At 42.6% G+C, this 16,601-nt stretch overlaps 1 protein-coding gene across 4 annotated transcripts in view; it reads right to left on the reverse strand.

Annotated features, from left to right (window-relative positions):
• LOC6045345 (sentrin-specific protease 1) overlaps positions 1 to 6,685 on the reverse strand; it is a 33,397-nt gene extending 26,712 nt beyond the window's left edge. Inside the window, exons 1-3 of one of the 4 annotated variants that reach the window (XM_038260102.1) lie at positions 6,409 to 6,685; positions 6,178 to 6,254; positions 5,878 to 5,987 (exon numbers count right to left, since the gene is read on the reverse strand). In XM_038260102.1, the coding sequence (XP_038116030.1) occupies positions 5,878 to 5,987; positions 6,178 to 6,239 (172 nt within the window). In that variant the 5' untranslated portion in view covers positions 6,240 to 6,254; positions 6,409 to 6,685. Of the gene's footprint in view, positions 1 to 5,877; positions 5,991 to 6,177; positions 6,345 to 6,408 lie in introns of all 4 variants that reach the window. The other 3 variants (XM_038260097.1, XM_038260089.1, XM_001862698.2) reach the window with 3 other exon arrangements.
• Positions 6,686 to 16,601: the final 9,916 nt, after the last annotated feature.

Here is a 16,601-nt window from a genome sequence, read left to right on the forward strand (position 1 = left end):
TAATGAAAATGGCCATTTTGACAGGATTGACCACACCCGGAGTGGCCATTGTCCTGAGGGAAGGTTCTCCCAGGAGGACATTTACGGAACCATACAAATTGAGGCAATATGGGTACAAAATGCATGGTTTTTTAAACTAGTAATGAAAATGGCCATTTTTAAAGGATTGGCCACACCCGGAGTGGCCATGGCCCTGAGGGAAGGTTCTCCCGGGAGGACTTTTACGGGACCATACAAATTGTGGCAATATGGGTATCAAAATGCATGGTTTTTTAAACTGGTAATGGAAATGGCCATTTTGACAGGATTTACCACACCCTTAGTGGCCATTGCTCTGAGGGAAGATTCTCCCGGGAGGACATTTATGGAACCTTACAAATTGGGGCAATATGGGTATCAAAATGCATGGTTTTTTAAAGTAAAGTAAGTAAATCTTTCCCAGTTCCTGAGGGGAACACCCTTGAAGAGTATCGGGGCCGGCATTTACAAAGCGGATTCAGTGGCAGTTTCATTCTCAACTTAATGTTAACATGTTAAGGTTAATGTTAACATTCCATAGGTCGCTTCCCTAAGGTGTCGTGATAAGGTCCAGTTTGTGACGATACACTACCTTCCCTTTACTAAGCAATCGATTCCAGAAGGGAAAAGATCACCAGTTGTGTTGGTCCGAGCCGGGATTTGAACCCCGATCTACCGCTTACGAGGCGGAAGCGTTACCACTGGGCTACGTGGCTCAGTCATGGTTTTTTAAACTGGTAATGAAAATGACCATTTTGACAGGATTGGCCACACCCGGAGTTTTCCGAAACATGCTTGTTTTGGCAATATTTTTGTTTTTTGGCAACTTATTTCCACAGAGGTGCCAATTATTGAAAACATTAAATTAGAATTAATTATTAAAGATTAAATAAATTGGCGAAGAATTTAAAAATATAAATAAAAATGGATTTACTTTTTAGAGTTTTGTACAAAGTTCTTTGTCATATTGGTCATGTAGAACATAACCACCTGCACCTTTTTTCCAGAAGAGACGTATACACTGCTTAAGCGATGTGGCAACCGGGCGATACGCATGGAAGGGGGTTGTGGCTGCCAATCCCCCGCGTGGTCAAAAAGCCAAAAAAGCAAAAAGACCCGGCCTTTGAGGTTATGCAAACATCACCCTTTTTTGTAGCTACAAAAATACTTTTTCTTGACATAACTTTAAAAGTACTTCACTAAACAGAATAAAATTTAATAGGGTCTTAGGGGACCCCAAAACGAACAGAATAAGGCGAAATTCGGCCAAAATCGGTACAGCCAGTTCTGATATAATCGTGTGGAAAAAAGGTGCAGGTGGTTATGTTACACATGACCAGTATGACAAAGAACTTTGCAAGATGATTGTAGAAATTTTCGATTAGAATGTCCGGTCCAAATTTCCCCCTTATAATTACCGTCCTATAGAACTAAGGGGACGGAAATTGCTGAAATAGAAATCGAAGTGAAATCAATTGACTTTCCTTCACCACTCGAAAGTTACTAAGTTGCGGGAATGTTTTTGCAAGGCTGTTGCAAGCAATCGGCGGCAGTAAAGGAAATTTGAACAGCAGACATTAAATCTGCCCTTTACAGGGCTCTAATTGATTACGAGATCAAAATCAAACCATCCACATTAACGACCTCCGGGTCTTTTGTGGTTTCTATTGCAAGTTTCGGCTCGAACCTAGGAGTCCGAAGGCTTGAATGGGGAGAGCCCCAAACCTCTTTCTACTCCTAAGAACCTTCCACCTCAGTGTTTGAACTGACGACCTTGAATTCCGAGTCCAACCGCCGCCAGCGATTCCACTGGAGTAGGCTTGGTTTGGTGTGTTGTTTGTTCTTATGGCATGGAGACGACTCCTACACCTGGAATGACTTAACGGCCTAGCAACCAAGGCTGGGACCGACATTTTTACTTCCTCATCCGATGGAAGGTTGCAGCAGATGGGAATCGAACCCAGAATCATCCGCTTACAAAGCGGACAGCGTAACCATTCGGCCACGCACTGTCACGAGATTTCGAGATAGTTATTCTAAATTTCCAGAAACAGATTTTCGCATTGGCACAAATAAAATGTGCATCGCAGTAATCTATTTATTACTTCCTGCCTAATAAGCAATATATTTTAACTGCTTAACTTTAGATAGTGGCCAAATGCAACTTTTTATGTCCAGTAGCAAAAATCATAAAGTTTGATACCCATATTGCCCCAACTCTTACGGTTCTGTAAATGTCCCCCCATCGGAACATCCCTGGGGCCTCCGGCCACTCCGGATTGTGGCCATTACTGCCGAAATGTAAAATTTCATATCCAGTATCAAAAACCATAATGTTTGATACCCATATTGCCCCAACTCTTACGGTCTGGCAAATGTCCCCCCCATCGGAACATCCGCGGGGCCTCCGGTCACTACTGCTGAAATGTCAAATTTCATGTTCAGTATCAAAATCCATAAAGTTTGATACCCATATTGCCCCAACTCTTACGGTTCGGCAAATGTCCCCCCCATCGGAACATCCGCGGGGCCTCCGGCCACTCCAGATTGTGGCCACTACTGCCGAAATGTCAAATTTCATGTTCAGTATCAAAATCCATACAGTTTGATACCCAAATTGCCCCAACTCTTACGGTTCGGCAAATGTTCCCCCATCGGAACATCCGCGGGGCCTCCGGCAACTCCAGATTGTGGCCACTACTGCTGAAATGTCAAATTCCATGTCCAGTATCAAAAACCATAAAGTTTGATACCCATATTGCCCCAACTCTAACGTTCCAGCAAATGTCCTCCCATCGGAACATCCGCGGGGCCTCCGGCCACTCCAGTCTAGGTGTTGGCCAGTTCCAATGATCGACTCCCGCGACTGGCATGTCTTAGCTGGTCCTTACCTCCAAGCCATCTGCACCCGGACCTCCAGGCCGTCTGCTACCGGGCCACCAGGCCATCTGCTTCTGATGTGTTCTCGTCGACGTCCAGCAATATAATGAATTTTCGGGACCGACCGAGCCGCGTTTTGTTGCCTCGTCGACGATCCGAAAATTATGAGGTGGAGTGGGGGTGATTTTAGATACATCAATCTCATGTCTCTCGATTGACTGATTGGGAAACGTTTGTTCAACCAACCAGCGTGCACCAAAAAGAGGGGAAATTTGCCGAGAGGGGAATTCGTCACGTAACGTTTTCGCTTCGCGAAAATTTTGGATTGACACCCCGTATAGAAACCTTAGGACAAAGTTCTTTGTTAAAATTATTGTGTATTTTGATATTTTTTGTTAAAAAAACTATTAAAATAAAAAAAAAATGTTTCGAATTTTTGAATTTCTGAAGATTTGATTTTGAAATGTTTTGATCATTTTATTTTCGCCAAGAACGTTTAAATTTAGAAAAAAAAAAATATTTCTACCGATTAAATTCCATCTAAAATTCGAAAGTTGATGCCAGCTTCTCTTACGTCCAATCAAGCTCATACACGCAGAAAAATGTTTTGTATAATCAGCCTGTACGAGGTTTGTTTCAATAAAAAATTTGTTGAATATAATCAACGCTGATTTTTCGTTGAAACAAACCTTGATTTGCTCAATTCCACAAAAATCTTTTGATGTTTTGAAAAAGTTGCTTTGACGTTTAGCGTTGATTCAACAAAATCTTGATTTTCAAATCAACAAAATGTTTTGTTGATTCAAATATGCATTATTTTTCTGCGTGTATTTGGCGCCCACCAGAACAAGCACCAATAATCGTTTTTGTTACACATTAATGCCGAAAATTTTCTCACGTAAGCTAATGAAAGTTACTGAAGACGGAACAAGGCTTATTTTATCACCCATCCATTCACATATTCCGTAAATCTGTTTTTATCGGTGGTCGGTGGTGTGGCATGGGTTCTCGCTAATCACGCCTTTCGTCGAATGGTTAAGTAAATGTTGATCCCGGTTGTAACTCGGTCAAGATGTAGGAGTCGTCTCCTAGGTAAAAAACTTGCTTCGATAGAGTCGCTGATCGGCAGTTGGACTCACAATCCAAAGGTCGTCAGTTCGAATTCCGGGGGTGATGGGAGCTCAGATGTAAAAAGAGGTTTTGATTGCCTCACCGTTTCAAGCCTACGGACACCTAGTTTCGAGTAGGAATTCCCCAATAGGAAACGGCAAGGCAATGCTGTTGAGAGAACAATTTGATTCAATTTTGACGTAGGACTTCGAGTGGGTTTCTTCAAATCAACAATTTGGCTAGTACACATGGAAATCTACTTGACTCGGCATTTGTGAGCGACACCACTGCTGCCGAACTTTTCGATCCATCATAGCAAAGCAAAGCAATCCACTTTAACGGTCTTTTGTGGGCTCTGTTGCAAGTTTCTGCTCATTTCTAGGCGTCCGAAGGTTAGGAGTGGTGAGTCACCCATAGCCTCTTTTACGCAAATGGACCGACGTTTTACTTCCCCATCCGATAGAAGGCGTGATCAGACAAATCTCGTCTCGAAAAATGCCACCGGGTCCGTCTGGGATTGAACCCAGGCCATACTGGAGTGTCGATCCATCATGTCCTCTTTTAAAAGCTGACCCTCACCATAAGCCTATCCTTGTCAAACTGGATTACGATCTACTAAAATTCAAAATTTCAAAATCGGGCTTCGTCATGCACACGGGACATGTCTTGGGAGTCTTCGCCCAAAGTTTCAGCCAATTTGGTCCATCCCATCTCGAGATATCGTGGCACCCGTAAATCAACTTGGTGTTCAGAGAAAAAACGCTCAGAAAGTTAGACAGTTGGCTTTGCGCATGGCAAAATTCTGAGCTTAAATCGTGTCTAACTCAGTTAAGGGGTTACATACATGTAGAAAATAACAAAATTTCATATTACAGAAAATGTATTAAATCCACTTAAAAGATGATTTTCAATGACTCCTGAAAGTTTCGTTAAGATATTTCATGATTTGACTGAGTTAGAAACGATTTAAGCTCAGAATTTTGCCATGCGCAAAGCCAACTGTCTAACTTTCGGAGCGTTTTTCTCTGAACACCAAGTTGATTTACGGTGCCACGATATCTCAATATGAGACGGACCAAATTGGCTGAAATTTTGGGTGAAGACTCTCAAGACATATCCCGTGTGCATGACGAAGCCCGATTTTGTAATTTTGAATTTTCAAAAAATACAAAAATTGAAAACTGACGATTTTTTATATGAAAAACAGAAAAATATTGTTATCTTTTTTTTAAATAAACTTTTTGAAAATCGGCCTACGTCATGCACACGGGACCGGTTTAACGAGTCATCACCAAAATTTTGAGCCGATTTGGTCGAAGCAATGTTGAGATATCGTGGCACCCGTTTTTTGAAACTAATAACTTCAAATTGCTATATCTCGGCAAAGATACAACCAATTGTCTTCAAATTTGTTTTGTTAATAAATGAAAATGTATATTTTAATGTCCTGAAAACATATACTTAACAAAATCCAATAACCTTTTCAAATGATTGCAATAATTTTGTAGTGTTTTAGAGAACCACCGATAAAGAAAATCGAAAGTTGGCGATTTGAAGGTCATTTTTTTTTATTTTTTTAGATTGAAGGCTAGTGTAGATTTATTTAGATAGAAATTTAGATTTAATAACTGATTTGAAAAAACATTATATTATAAAAACATAAATCTTAATCTTTTCCAGCTTTGTATGTCTCATGATAGTTTACTCAAATAGGTAAACATAATATGTAATAATTACCTTCTGACTTGCATTTTTGTACATCAACATTGACCCTAAATAATACGGCACTTCTTCACTAATGTTTTTTTTTTTACTTTTGTATTTAAACCGGTTCCTTCAAAATCCAGATTATCCCTGTCTCTTACTCACCATTACTCAACGGGGTCGAAATAAACCTGGGAACCTGCTGCTGCTGCTCTTCCGCGACTCGACGATATTTGGGGAAAGTTGTTAGTGGTGCGTCTGACGGATCGTCGTTGCTGCTGTCAAAAAAAGGCAAAAGAGACCAAAAAATTAAAAGGGAAATTTTCGGGTTTTCAGTTGCCGCACCGGCACTTTGCAAAAAAAGGTATGTACCTATGCTTGCGAAGCGACTAGCATAGAAGGCTAGGTTGTTGTAGAAAGTGGACCGAGGGTAGTTCCGAGAATAGTTCTCTGAGATCTTCTTACCTTTTACGCTTCCGACCTTCCAGATAGTGTTTGATGCGCGTTAGCATCGACGACACCGACATACCGGAACCGTCCCGCTGATGCATTCAAATGAAGAAAAAGAGCAGAGATCGGATTAAACGTCGTCGTTGAACCCAAATCCGGCTCGCCACCGCCGACAGAAGGGACTGAGTAGGAAAAAGAAACGGGACTAACACGCACTCTCACACACAGACAGAAGGTTCTTCTTACTCGCGCGTTCCGCAGCCACCGCCGCCAGCCGCTTCGGAAGCGTTGTTTGTCGCACACTACAAATTTTATACGCAAAATCGAAAGAAAGTTTACTTTTTCAGCGCAAATCCATCACGGGCTCGACCGGAAACCCGATGCCCACACTTAGTGACGTTTTCAACCTCGGATGGGACACGAATCGACGCTAATTTACGAAATAAAAGTTGACCAATGACCACCGCACCGAAGATAATCCCGACGGAGCTTTGGAAATTTTGCGACCGAGAGACAGCCAACCAAAGCTGGAGCAAAAAGGGAACTGAAATGAACGCTGGCAACACTACACTCAGAAGCGAAAAGAAGCCTTTTTTTCTGCACGCTACACGCACACCAAATTCTGATGTTCGTTTTCAGTAAATAAGTTTACTGAAAATTTTCAGTAATCCTATTTTTACTGAAATTCAGCATTAGTCTTTTGGAATTACTGAAAATCAGTAAACCGTATCAAATTTACTGAAAATCAGTAACATTGCTGCCAGTCTATTTATGTTTCTGACATTTGCTCTGCCAGTCTATTTGGTCGCCATTTTAGTTTGTTCTCGAAGCGTGCCGTTGTAAGTTGAGATTTTATCCGCGTCCCCGGGGTAGGAAACCTGCCCGTTCAATCCGGAAAATCCCCGGTGGTTCAATATCCACGGTCAGCACTGTCTGCGGGTAGAACAAATATCGTTTTTTATTTTTCTGTAACAAAATTATGCGGAACCCAAAAATGGCAATTTTTGACCCACTTTGTCCCAGAGACCCACCGGAATATCTCCGGCCACCGGAACATTTCCGGGTTCTGCGGGTCATTTTTGAAAAAAAAAGACATTCTAACGAGTTCAACTGATAAAGAAGTATGTCAATTGGTTGAGTTTTCGCTGAGCTATGGCCATTTTAGTGATTCCAGTTTCACCCAGGCCTATACGTATTAACTGAAGACACAGTTCAGTTTGACAGTAAATAATTACTGAAAATTCAGTATTGTTTGACAATTCGTACTTACTGAAAATTCAGTTCACTTTGACAGCTTATAATTACTGAAAATTCAGTTTTATTTGACAGATCTTCGATTGCTGAAAATTCAGCTTTTCTTACGTCATTTTGACATTTTCAAACTTACTGAAAATCCAGTTAACCATCTGTCATCCTGATTGGTTTCTGGAAACTGAAGTTTCAGCAATTTACTATTTACTGAAAAACTTGCTGAAGATTCAGTAGTGCAGATTTCAGTAAATTTTTACTGAAATTCAGTGAAAGAAAGTTGCTGTGCGCATTCTTTAGTTTTCTTCTACACCCTTACCAAAAACATAGACTAAATATATATTTATAGATATGCCACTCCCCTGTTGGGGCTGGTGACGCTACCGCCACGCTAAATTTGCACCTGGTGGCAATTCACAGGTACTAATTTTGGATATTTCCGAAGGGAAAAGTTGTTTCCGCCAGTTTCAGTTCAGCGTTCTGTGATATCATATATGACTGGCGGCTATAACAACCTCTGTTTTCAAACTTTGACATAACAATTTCTCGCGAGCAAGTCAAAACAATCCGAGGATCCGTGAATCTTGCCGTTTCGCGATTTTTTGTTGGTCGCACCAGCTTTCCGGCGATCCTGCCTGTGCGGAGTATCGGGAATTCTGCCGTCGCCGGTACATATTTGGTAAAACAGACCATCTCAAATCGTTGCTCCGGAAGTTCGTTGGTTAAAGGTCTGTGTCGGGTCTTGTACACTCTGGTCACCAACAGCAGCGGTTTCAAAATATTCCGGTGGTACCTAACGTTCGGCTTAAAACATGTTGAATATGGCAGGTGAGTAAATTCAAAGTTTAATCAAAAATGCCTCAAATTAAAAAAAAATCGTTCTGCCCTTAGGTTAAACCACATTCAAGAAGTCGCAGTCGGAAAAATTTAGTTGCTGCCACTGCCTCGACCAGACGCACCTTAAAAAAATGTCAATCAGAAACGAACATTTCCTCGGCCAATTTTTCGATGGTGCCAAGTCGTCCGGCGAGCTAACGGGAGTCCGCTTCGACCGGTAGACTTGGAGCTTTTCGAGCGGAGGCTAGGCCACTTTCGCCGCTGCTGGTTGCTGGAGTCTGCTTGCGCTTCGCGGTTAGCCTCTGCATGTTCCGCTCCAGCGTGGCGTCGCGTAGTGACTCCGTTGAGCCTTCTGCTACTGAGTTCGAGAAACGAGAGCGCGAGGCCAATCTGAAGCACAAGCCGGATGTTGCCAAGCAGCACGTGTCGCTGCGACACACGAAGCCATCCAAAACTTGCTCTTTGAATGACTGTGCCAACTGTCGCTGAGTTGCCAAGAGGTGGTAGTGCATTGGGAAGACAATTTTATGTAAAAGAAAATCAAATAAATTGTTAAGTACAAAGACAATGCTACAACAAATACCTACTGAGTTTGTTTATATTTCAGTTTTACAAGTACGCCTTCATTTTCACAATATTCAATTCGTGCTGTGATCGTGCAAAGGTTCACATAAGTTTTTGATAGTGTTGCGCCTTGATCATTGCTTTGAAAAATTCATTTTTTCTTGAATGTTCTTCGAAGTATGGCTCTGAACATTGGAAAAGTCATTGATCGAGATGTAGACCTTATGCTGTATCGCTGTATGATCCTCTACTCCTCCCACGGCTCGGGGTTATTCTTGTAATTTCAGGTCACGTCGAGGCTCTGAACGACCACCCGGGAGGCCGTGCTAGCAATTCACACCTGCATGGCTCCTCGCAAGAAAAAAACGTTAAGGACGTCAGCTTCAACGACACCTTCGTCAACGTTGTGGCGACCCCTGCGAAACAAGTGTCCGGCGGCATGAACGTCTAGGCCAATCCTTCTCCCTGTCTGCTGGGAATCACCGCGTATATTTTTTGTGGCACTGTTCAAGTTTCGAATTCTTCACTCAGAAATGTAACGAGAAGCGAGAATTGTGAAAGAAATTCCGAACTCAATAATGACGCTTTGTTGTCAAAAGAAAAAATCATTTTGAAGCAGGAAAGTGCCCTGAGTACTACGATCTTGTTTACCAATTTAGTACCTGTAACTTGACTGTGGTGGCGCTCGGAGCGCTAAAGAGGTGTCGCCAACTGGATGTATGGAAAAATCCCGAAGTGAGACATCGAGGTAATTAATAATCTAAGCCAAAAATCATGATTTTCTGACTTCAATATTCCGCCACAGACAAACAGACGGGACACTCGAGTGCCGGACCATGGTCCTTCAAAAACGGTTATTTCAAATGCAATTTTGTTTCGGCATTCACTCACCCGGCGCTGATGGCGCTGCTGTCGTGACAGCTCACTCGTCATTTCTCAGTGTGTGTGATGCGTATTTTTGTTTTTAAGTTGAGCGTGAGCACGTGCGATCAGCAAATGCGAACACAAAAATTTATGGAATTCAGGAAATCTAACGGTGAATCGCAATCCAGGCTTTGCAGGAAAAGGTTGGGGCAGCCTTGGCCATAGCCTCTTGCCCCAATCTTAACCCGGTAGGCTTGTTCAACTGCCTGCCGATGTCGAGGCTGCTGCTGCGGTGCCCGCTACTGCGGAGGAGTCATCTCATTCGGAGCAACCTGCTTATCCTTCGTGGACTGCTGCTCAGATTGCTGCTGCTGGTAGTCCTTTTGGCCTTTTGGCACGGGATTGAAACTCTTTCGAAAAACCTGTATCATTTTCTCAATCAAAACGGTGGCGCCGCGTGGTGGTAGCTGCCCTGTTTATTACACTGTGAAATTATCCATGGCTGATCCAAGGAACCAAAAGGTGACAACAGAAATGTCTGCCCAAAAGGGTTGCTACAAAAAAACTGTTAATTAAAAAAAATCCTAATAAATCAGCAACGAATTACAAGTTTGAGAGTCGAACTACACTTAAAAGTTGGTTTTGTTATTTGTTTTTGCAAAACCGCATATTTTTAAACAAAAGTGCCAAAAATATTCGTGACTACTTTTTGCCTCTTGGTGGCGCTTTGTGTTAGTATGTGTGTGGCCGATATTTGCGGACGTGCACGCAGAACACAGAACAGTGAGAACTAGCGAAAATGCCTCACTTTCTTCTGATACAAGTCGCCATATTGAAATTGCTAGAAGATTCATACCCGTGCTTTTGGCGATGTTGCGCCACTCAATCTTTTTTCCACAGTTCAGTTTCTGTGGTTCTGTTTCGAGATAAATTTAACGGCAGCATTTTTTGGAACCTTTGCCTTGCTTTTATTGTTTGGCGCAACTTAACTGCGCCGTGGACACGTTCCCCGCGGATGTTTCCTGGGGGAGGAGGAATCTTCGACAGAACTTGGAAGCAACGGGGAGGACCAGTGGTTTGATCTCTATCGTTGCGGTTGTAGTGCGTCGTTGCTGGTGCTGCCGCATGATTTGGCTCATGAGGTTCTGCCATTGGAAACGGAACTGATTAACCGTCATCTTCGACGTTGATTTTTATTTTTTGCATCGGGTACTGATGATAACAAAATTATGTCGGTCAGCTGTTGATATTTACAATCGTTAAGGCTTGATTGTCTCACGCATACACTGACATGACACATGACAGTAATGGATTTGTATTGGTATGTTTGGGCTGCGCTTCGGCATCAGCTCACCAGGCAGCGCTGGCGTCGCCGTGATCTGATGGGGTTGATTAAGGACGATGGATTTCAAAAATAATGTGTATGGAGAGTCACGTCTGTTTGTCTGTGATTCCGCTTTTCATACACTGAAAATACGCCACACGTTTTATTCAAGTGCCCAAACACTTGAATGATTGAATAAAGCCACATCATAGATTTAATTGGTTTGTGTTTCAACATCATTCCATACCATTATCAAATGCAAGTGTTTGGGCGATTGAATTTTTGGTATTTATTGTCATTCGGGTGGCTCAAGCTTTTCAAGTGTTTTGCTCATGAATTTGTCCCACTACCTTTAACTATTCAAAGTGAAGAGCAAAACACTTGAAAATGATCTTAAGATCTATCCAAAACAGGCACTATTTAAAGTCAACGTGAAGTCCACATGAATTTAATGTGTTTCACAGATTGATTTTAGAGCGACTTTCATCGAAGGCTACACGCAGAAAAATATTTTGTAGAATCAGCCTGTACGAGGTTTGATTCAACAAAAATTTTGTTGAATATAATCAACGCCGATTTTGCGTTGAAACAAACCTTGAATTTGTCAATGTGTGTGTGTGTGTGTGTGTGGTCCAATCCAATACCCGCTAACCGGTAGCGAAATTATGGGAAAGTATAATTTGTATCAGACTGTGTACATGCCAAATGCTGATACAGCTTATCTCAGTCCCGGGTATTAGGTGGTGATAGCCCTCGCGCTGCTTCCAACGACCCATTTCAGAATGACAGAGCTCCTTGCGGTCCAATTCCGAGGTCACTGGGCATTGTTCGGCCCCGCCTAAACATAGAAGCAAGCATCTGAAGGAAACTCGATCTATATTTAGACTTCCAATCCCCTCAGGCAAATCAGGGATCAGCGCGTATTTAATAATATGAGAAGAAGAGATAACATGTTTCAACACTACGGATCAATTCACTGCTAGAGTGTAAACCTTCTGATAGCCGACTGCTTAGCGTCCCAGACCACCAATCCAAAGGCGTGAGTTCGAATCCCACCTGATTCATTTTCGTTTTTATTCATATTCAAATTCCTGATTCCAAATTTCAAAGGTACCGACCGGGATTTGATCCCTGAACCATCTGCTTGGGAGACAGAAGCCGTAACCATTAAGCCACAGAGCCGGTTGATTGGGACGTGGTTCTCTGTATGGCTTTTTGCGAGATGAGAGCAGAGGACAACAATCATCTCAACGTTTCCACTTTACCCGGGCTAACGACCGGCAGTTCCAGTTCACGATGATTTCCCTTCATATGTTAAAAACCACTTATGATTTTGGCACATATTCCGTTTGTCAGCGTTTCCTGTCATTACTGGCGGGAAAAATCTTCGTGGAATCAGCTGTGCAGACCTCATGTGTGACAGGAATGCAGGTTGAGCGACACCCACGGGCAAACAAACCTTGAATTTGTCAATTCCACAAAAATCTTTTTTTGTTTTGAAAAAGTTGCTTTGACGTTTAGCGTTGATTCAACAAAAATCTTGATTAGCTAGATTTTCAAATCAACAAAACGTTTTGTTGATTCAAATATGCCTTATTTTTCTGCGTGTAGAAGCTAGGCTAGGACGAATAGCGCAAAAACTCACCTGTCTTCAACTGGCCAGCCGGCGCAGTGTTAGCGTGCACGACCAGCAAGCGAGAACTTGTATATCGCTTGTACGTACTTTTATTTTTCAACCCCATTTAAAATTCAAGTGTTTGGCTATTGACATTATTTCATGGCCAATCACCGAAATTTCAAGTGTTTTGCGAGTGATATCTGAGTGCTCTGTACAGCTGGGCCAGATCATGTGTAGAACACTTCGTTGAGCTGTGTAAGTTTTGCCATAGATTATTAATCAAGTAGATGTCCCACTAGGAAATTGCTCCATATACCCAGTTGGCGACACCCCTTTAGCGCTCTGCGCGCCACCACAGTCAAATTACAGGTACTAAATTGCTAAACAAAATCGTAGCACTCTTGAACTTGTCAACCAAAAGTTTCATGGCATCAACAAGTGTCACTTATTTTATTTTTGCTTGTTAGTTCGTTAAACTGTTTCCATGATAACCACAGTGGTGGTGGCTGCTGTTTGTGAGATTTCGAGAAGCGAAAATTTCGAAACTGCCGAGAACCGATGGTCTACAAATGGTAAGAACAACAGCAGAACCAATTTCAGTTTTAATTTGAACAACTTTGTTATTTTTTTATCTTTTCAGCTTGAAAACAAACGCAGTACCGTCAGCAAATGTAGAACCATAGTCGGTGAGCAGCAACTGGTTGCGCCGATCGATGGGATTCGGATCGTTTAAATCTTGTAATTTGATATGAACGACCGGAAGTTAACAGCGAAAATGGCGATTGCATGGTTGAAAAGGCCACTTCAGCGGTTACCACCCCCTCTGCCTGTAACAGACCAGCCCTGTTCCCCCGTTCAAGATATGTACCGTGAAAAAACAAGATTCATAAAAAATAAGATGTTTTATTCCCAAGAGTTTTATATTGCAAAATAAAATTTAAAACTTATTCTCAGCAGTGCAGGAACATCGGGCCGCTTTGCTATCGGTTCGGTGCATGATGTCAAGATGCGTAATTTTACGAGATCAGAGGCAAAAGATGGACGATTCCGGTCGCAGTCTTAAATTTGTCCGGAAGTATGACAGCATCGACTGCCATCCAGACTTCTGCTTCATTATATAGCTATAGCTTCTGGTTCAAAGTCGCACCGCTTTCACCATCATCGTGTTTTCCGGCGAAGCTGAGAAATTTAAACAAGCTTTCTGATGAAGGATTATGTTTGTTTTAACTTTTTTTCTCACCTTCCTTTTTGAAGAGCACAAAACATCCGTTCTATTGACCGGAACATTCTAACGCCGACATAATCTGCACCACCAACTTTCGATGGAACTAGGCCAGCTGCTTGATGCGGCAAAAACGGCGCAACCAGCAAATTTATAAATCATTCGCGAAGGATGCTAAACTAAAAGAGAACGCAAAATGCACGGTACGTCTTTGTTTTGACATTTCTTGGAAACAGCAGTTGCTAGTCGAGAGTTGCTTGGATATACCCGCTGAGCATTGAACTAAAACTGGGGAGGATTTCTCTTTCAAACGTTCCCAAAGGGTAGGTTAGTACCTGTGAATTGCCACCAGGTGTAATTTTGGCGTGGCGGTAGTGTCGCCAGCCCCAACAGCGGAGTGGCGTATCTATATATATTTAGTCTATGGTTTTGCTCAGTGTACGATTTTTTGAGCTCAGGTACCATAAAATTGGAATCGCAGTAAGCCGGGCATGTGGGCAGACGTGTTTTTTTTTCTCCTGTCGTTTTTTTCGATCAGTTTTGGCAGTTGCGACGGATTTATAAGAAGCTCAATTTTGTAACCTGGGCAGGGCAGTGGCGTGGAAGAAGCACTTCTAACATAGAGTAAGACAGAGTTGAGACAGAGTTCGCACTGCCTCTTGATTTTTGGTTCAACTTGGTAGTACATCGCAGGTTTGTCGCAGGTACATCGCACGCCTGCTACCAGCAAACCTTATGGAGCCAAAAAATTCAATGACATTTTTTCGGACTGAGCACTCTGGGTTACTCTGTGCTCCCAATAAGAACGCCATGAAGGCCACGATAGGTTACGTGCTGTATTTGTCCGAAGACTTTGTTCTGGGTGGACCTGCGACCAGACGCTGAATAAGGAACGAGCCAAAGGTTGGTTTCGTGGTGCCCATAATTCTGACGACCATCGTCATCGTGGAAGAGTTTTTCGTCCATCTGGATGTGACGGAGAATACAAAAATTACGGAAACGGTTGCCATCCGTCTGGACTACTTCCACGCCTTCGGACCCCTTCTCCTGGACCAGGAATGCAACAGCTCGGCCAGATGAGTGAAGTCTTCAAAAGGAGTTTCTAGATGATCTTGTCCCACGGCTTTTGAATTATCAGGGTCAGCATTTGTTCTCGAATGTTGAGTAGGGAGCATCAGGGCAGTGGACAGTATGCTGTAATGGCGGAGACTGGATGTGGATAGTGGAAGACCAGAACTACGTCACAAAAAAATCACGGGTCACGGGCAAAATAGTTTATTAATTATACAATTCTAAAGAATTGTCTAATTACTACATCTATTGACCTCTGTCAGTCTCCAACTGTCTGCCGCGCCTTTTTTGGGCCCCTACAGGGTGCGAGCCTAGCACGTAGCCCAGTGGTAACGCTTCCGCCTTGTAAACGGTAGATCGGGGTTCAAATCCCGGCTCGGACCAACACAACTGGTGATCTTTTCCCTTCTGGATTCGATTGCTTAGTAAAGGGAAGGTAGTGTATCGTCACAAACTGGACCTTATGAACGACACCTTAGGAAGACGACCTATGGAATGTTAACATTAACCTTAACATGTTAACAAAGTTGATTAATTGACTGCCACTGAATCCGCTTTGTAAATGCCGGCCCCGATACTCTTCATGGGTGTTCCCCTCAGGAACTGGGAAAGATTTACTTTTTTTTCGACTGGATTCAGGCTCGATCTCGAGCATGATCGACTCGAGGCTCGAGCCAAAATTTTCAGTGGGGGACGATGGTGGTGCAAAATTTGCACAAATTTCATGAATAAGTTCAAATATTGTGGTGTGAATTTGAGCTTTAGCGCTGGTGGTAAGAAAAAAGAAAGTAAACAGCTAGGATTTACGAAATTAATGAGCATGAGAGATCACCCATGGTTGCCCCTCCGTTGCTGAACAGAACCGTAATATCCTTTCAGCACTACTGATCATAGGCTTCGACGATCTAGTAGTGGTTCCTTATCAACAGCATGTATGAATGCGCCGAAAAGATAAAACACCATGATTGCTAAAGCTAGATCAATTGCGAATAGGTAACAGTCATTGGCCACCAACGGCGCCCGCCATGTCAGTTTGTAGACCTCGATTTTAAGGGACTTCGATTTTAAGGGAATGTTAGTTAGCGCAGGTTGCTACTAAGGCAGCTGATTTACTCTGTGCTTACACCCCACGAGCGCCAGGAACCTGAAAACATGTTAGTAGGATAGGGTGTTTGGTCAGGATTCATCATAGAAGATGATGATGCGACCCAAAATCATAGTGTTTGATGAAAAGTGTTATATATTATTCTCAAGGCAAACAATCGGATGCTGCGGATGAGACATTTCCCGTTTATCGGTTGTTAAATTTCAAATGAAATGGTTTAGTCTTAGACAGCCGGCTGTGGAAAGATAGAACCAAAATCATTTGTAATTAAAACTGAAGAGTTAAACAGTGGAATTTTTAACTTAAGATGATTTACGAGTTTTGAATGATTGATGTTTAGTGAGGTACTGATTAACTTTGCGAACGACGAGTTACGATGTTTATCGAGATGAAATGGTATGATAGGGTTTTGTTGTTGTTGCACGCCGCGACGGACACGAAAAATCTTGCGACCCGACTGAAAGGGATCGCAAATCAGACTGGCTAGCTGTCATCGGGACAACCAGAGCCAGCCCCACCTTAACACACACACGCACGCGGAAAAAAACGAAAAACACACTGCGACGGACGCGAAAAATCTTGCGAC

This window comes from Culex quinquefasciatus, chromosome 1 (assembly GCF_015732765.1).
Source record: "Culex quinquefasciatus strain JHB chromosome 1, VPISU_Cqui_1.0_pri_paternal, whole genome shotgun sequence".
Lineage (NCBI taxonomy): Eukaryota > Metazoa > Arthropoda > Insecta > Diptera > Culicidae > Culex > Culex quinquefasciatus.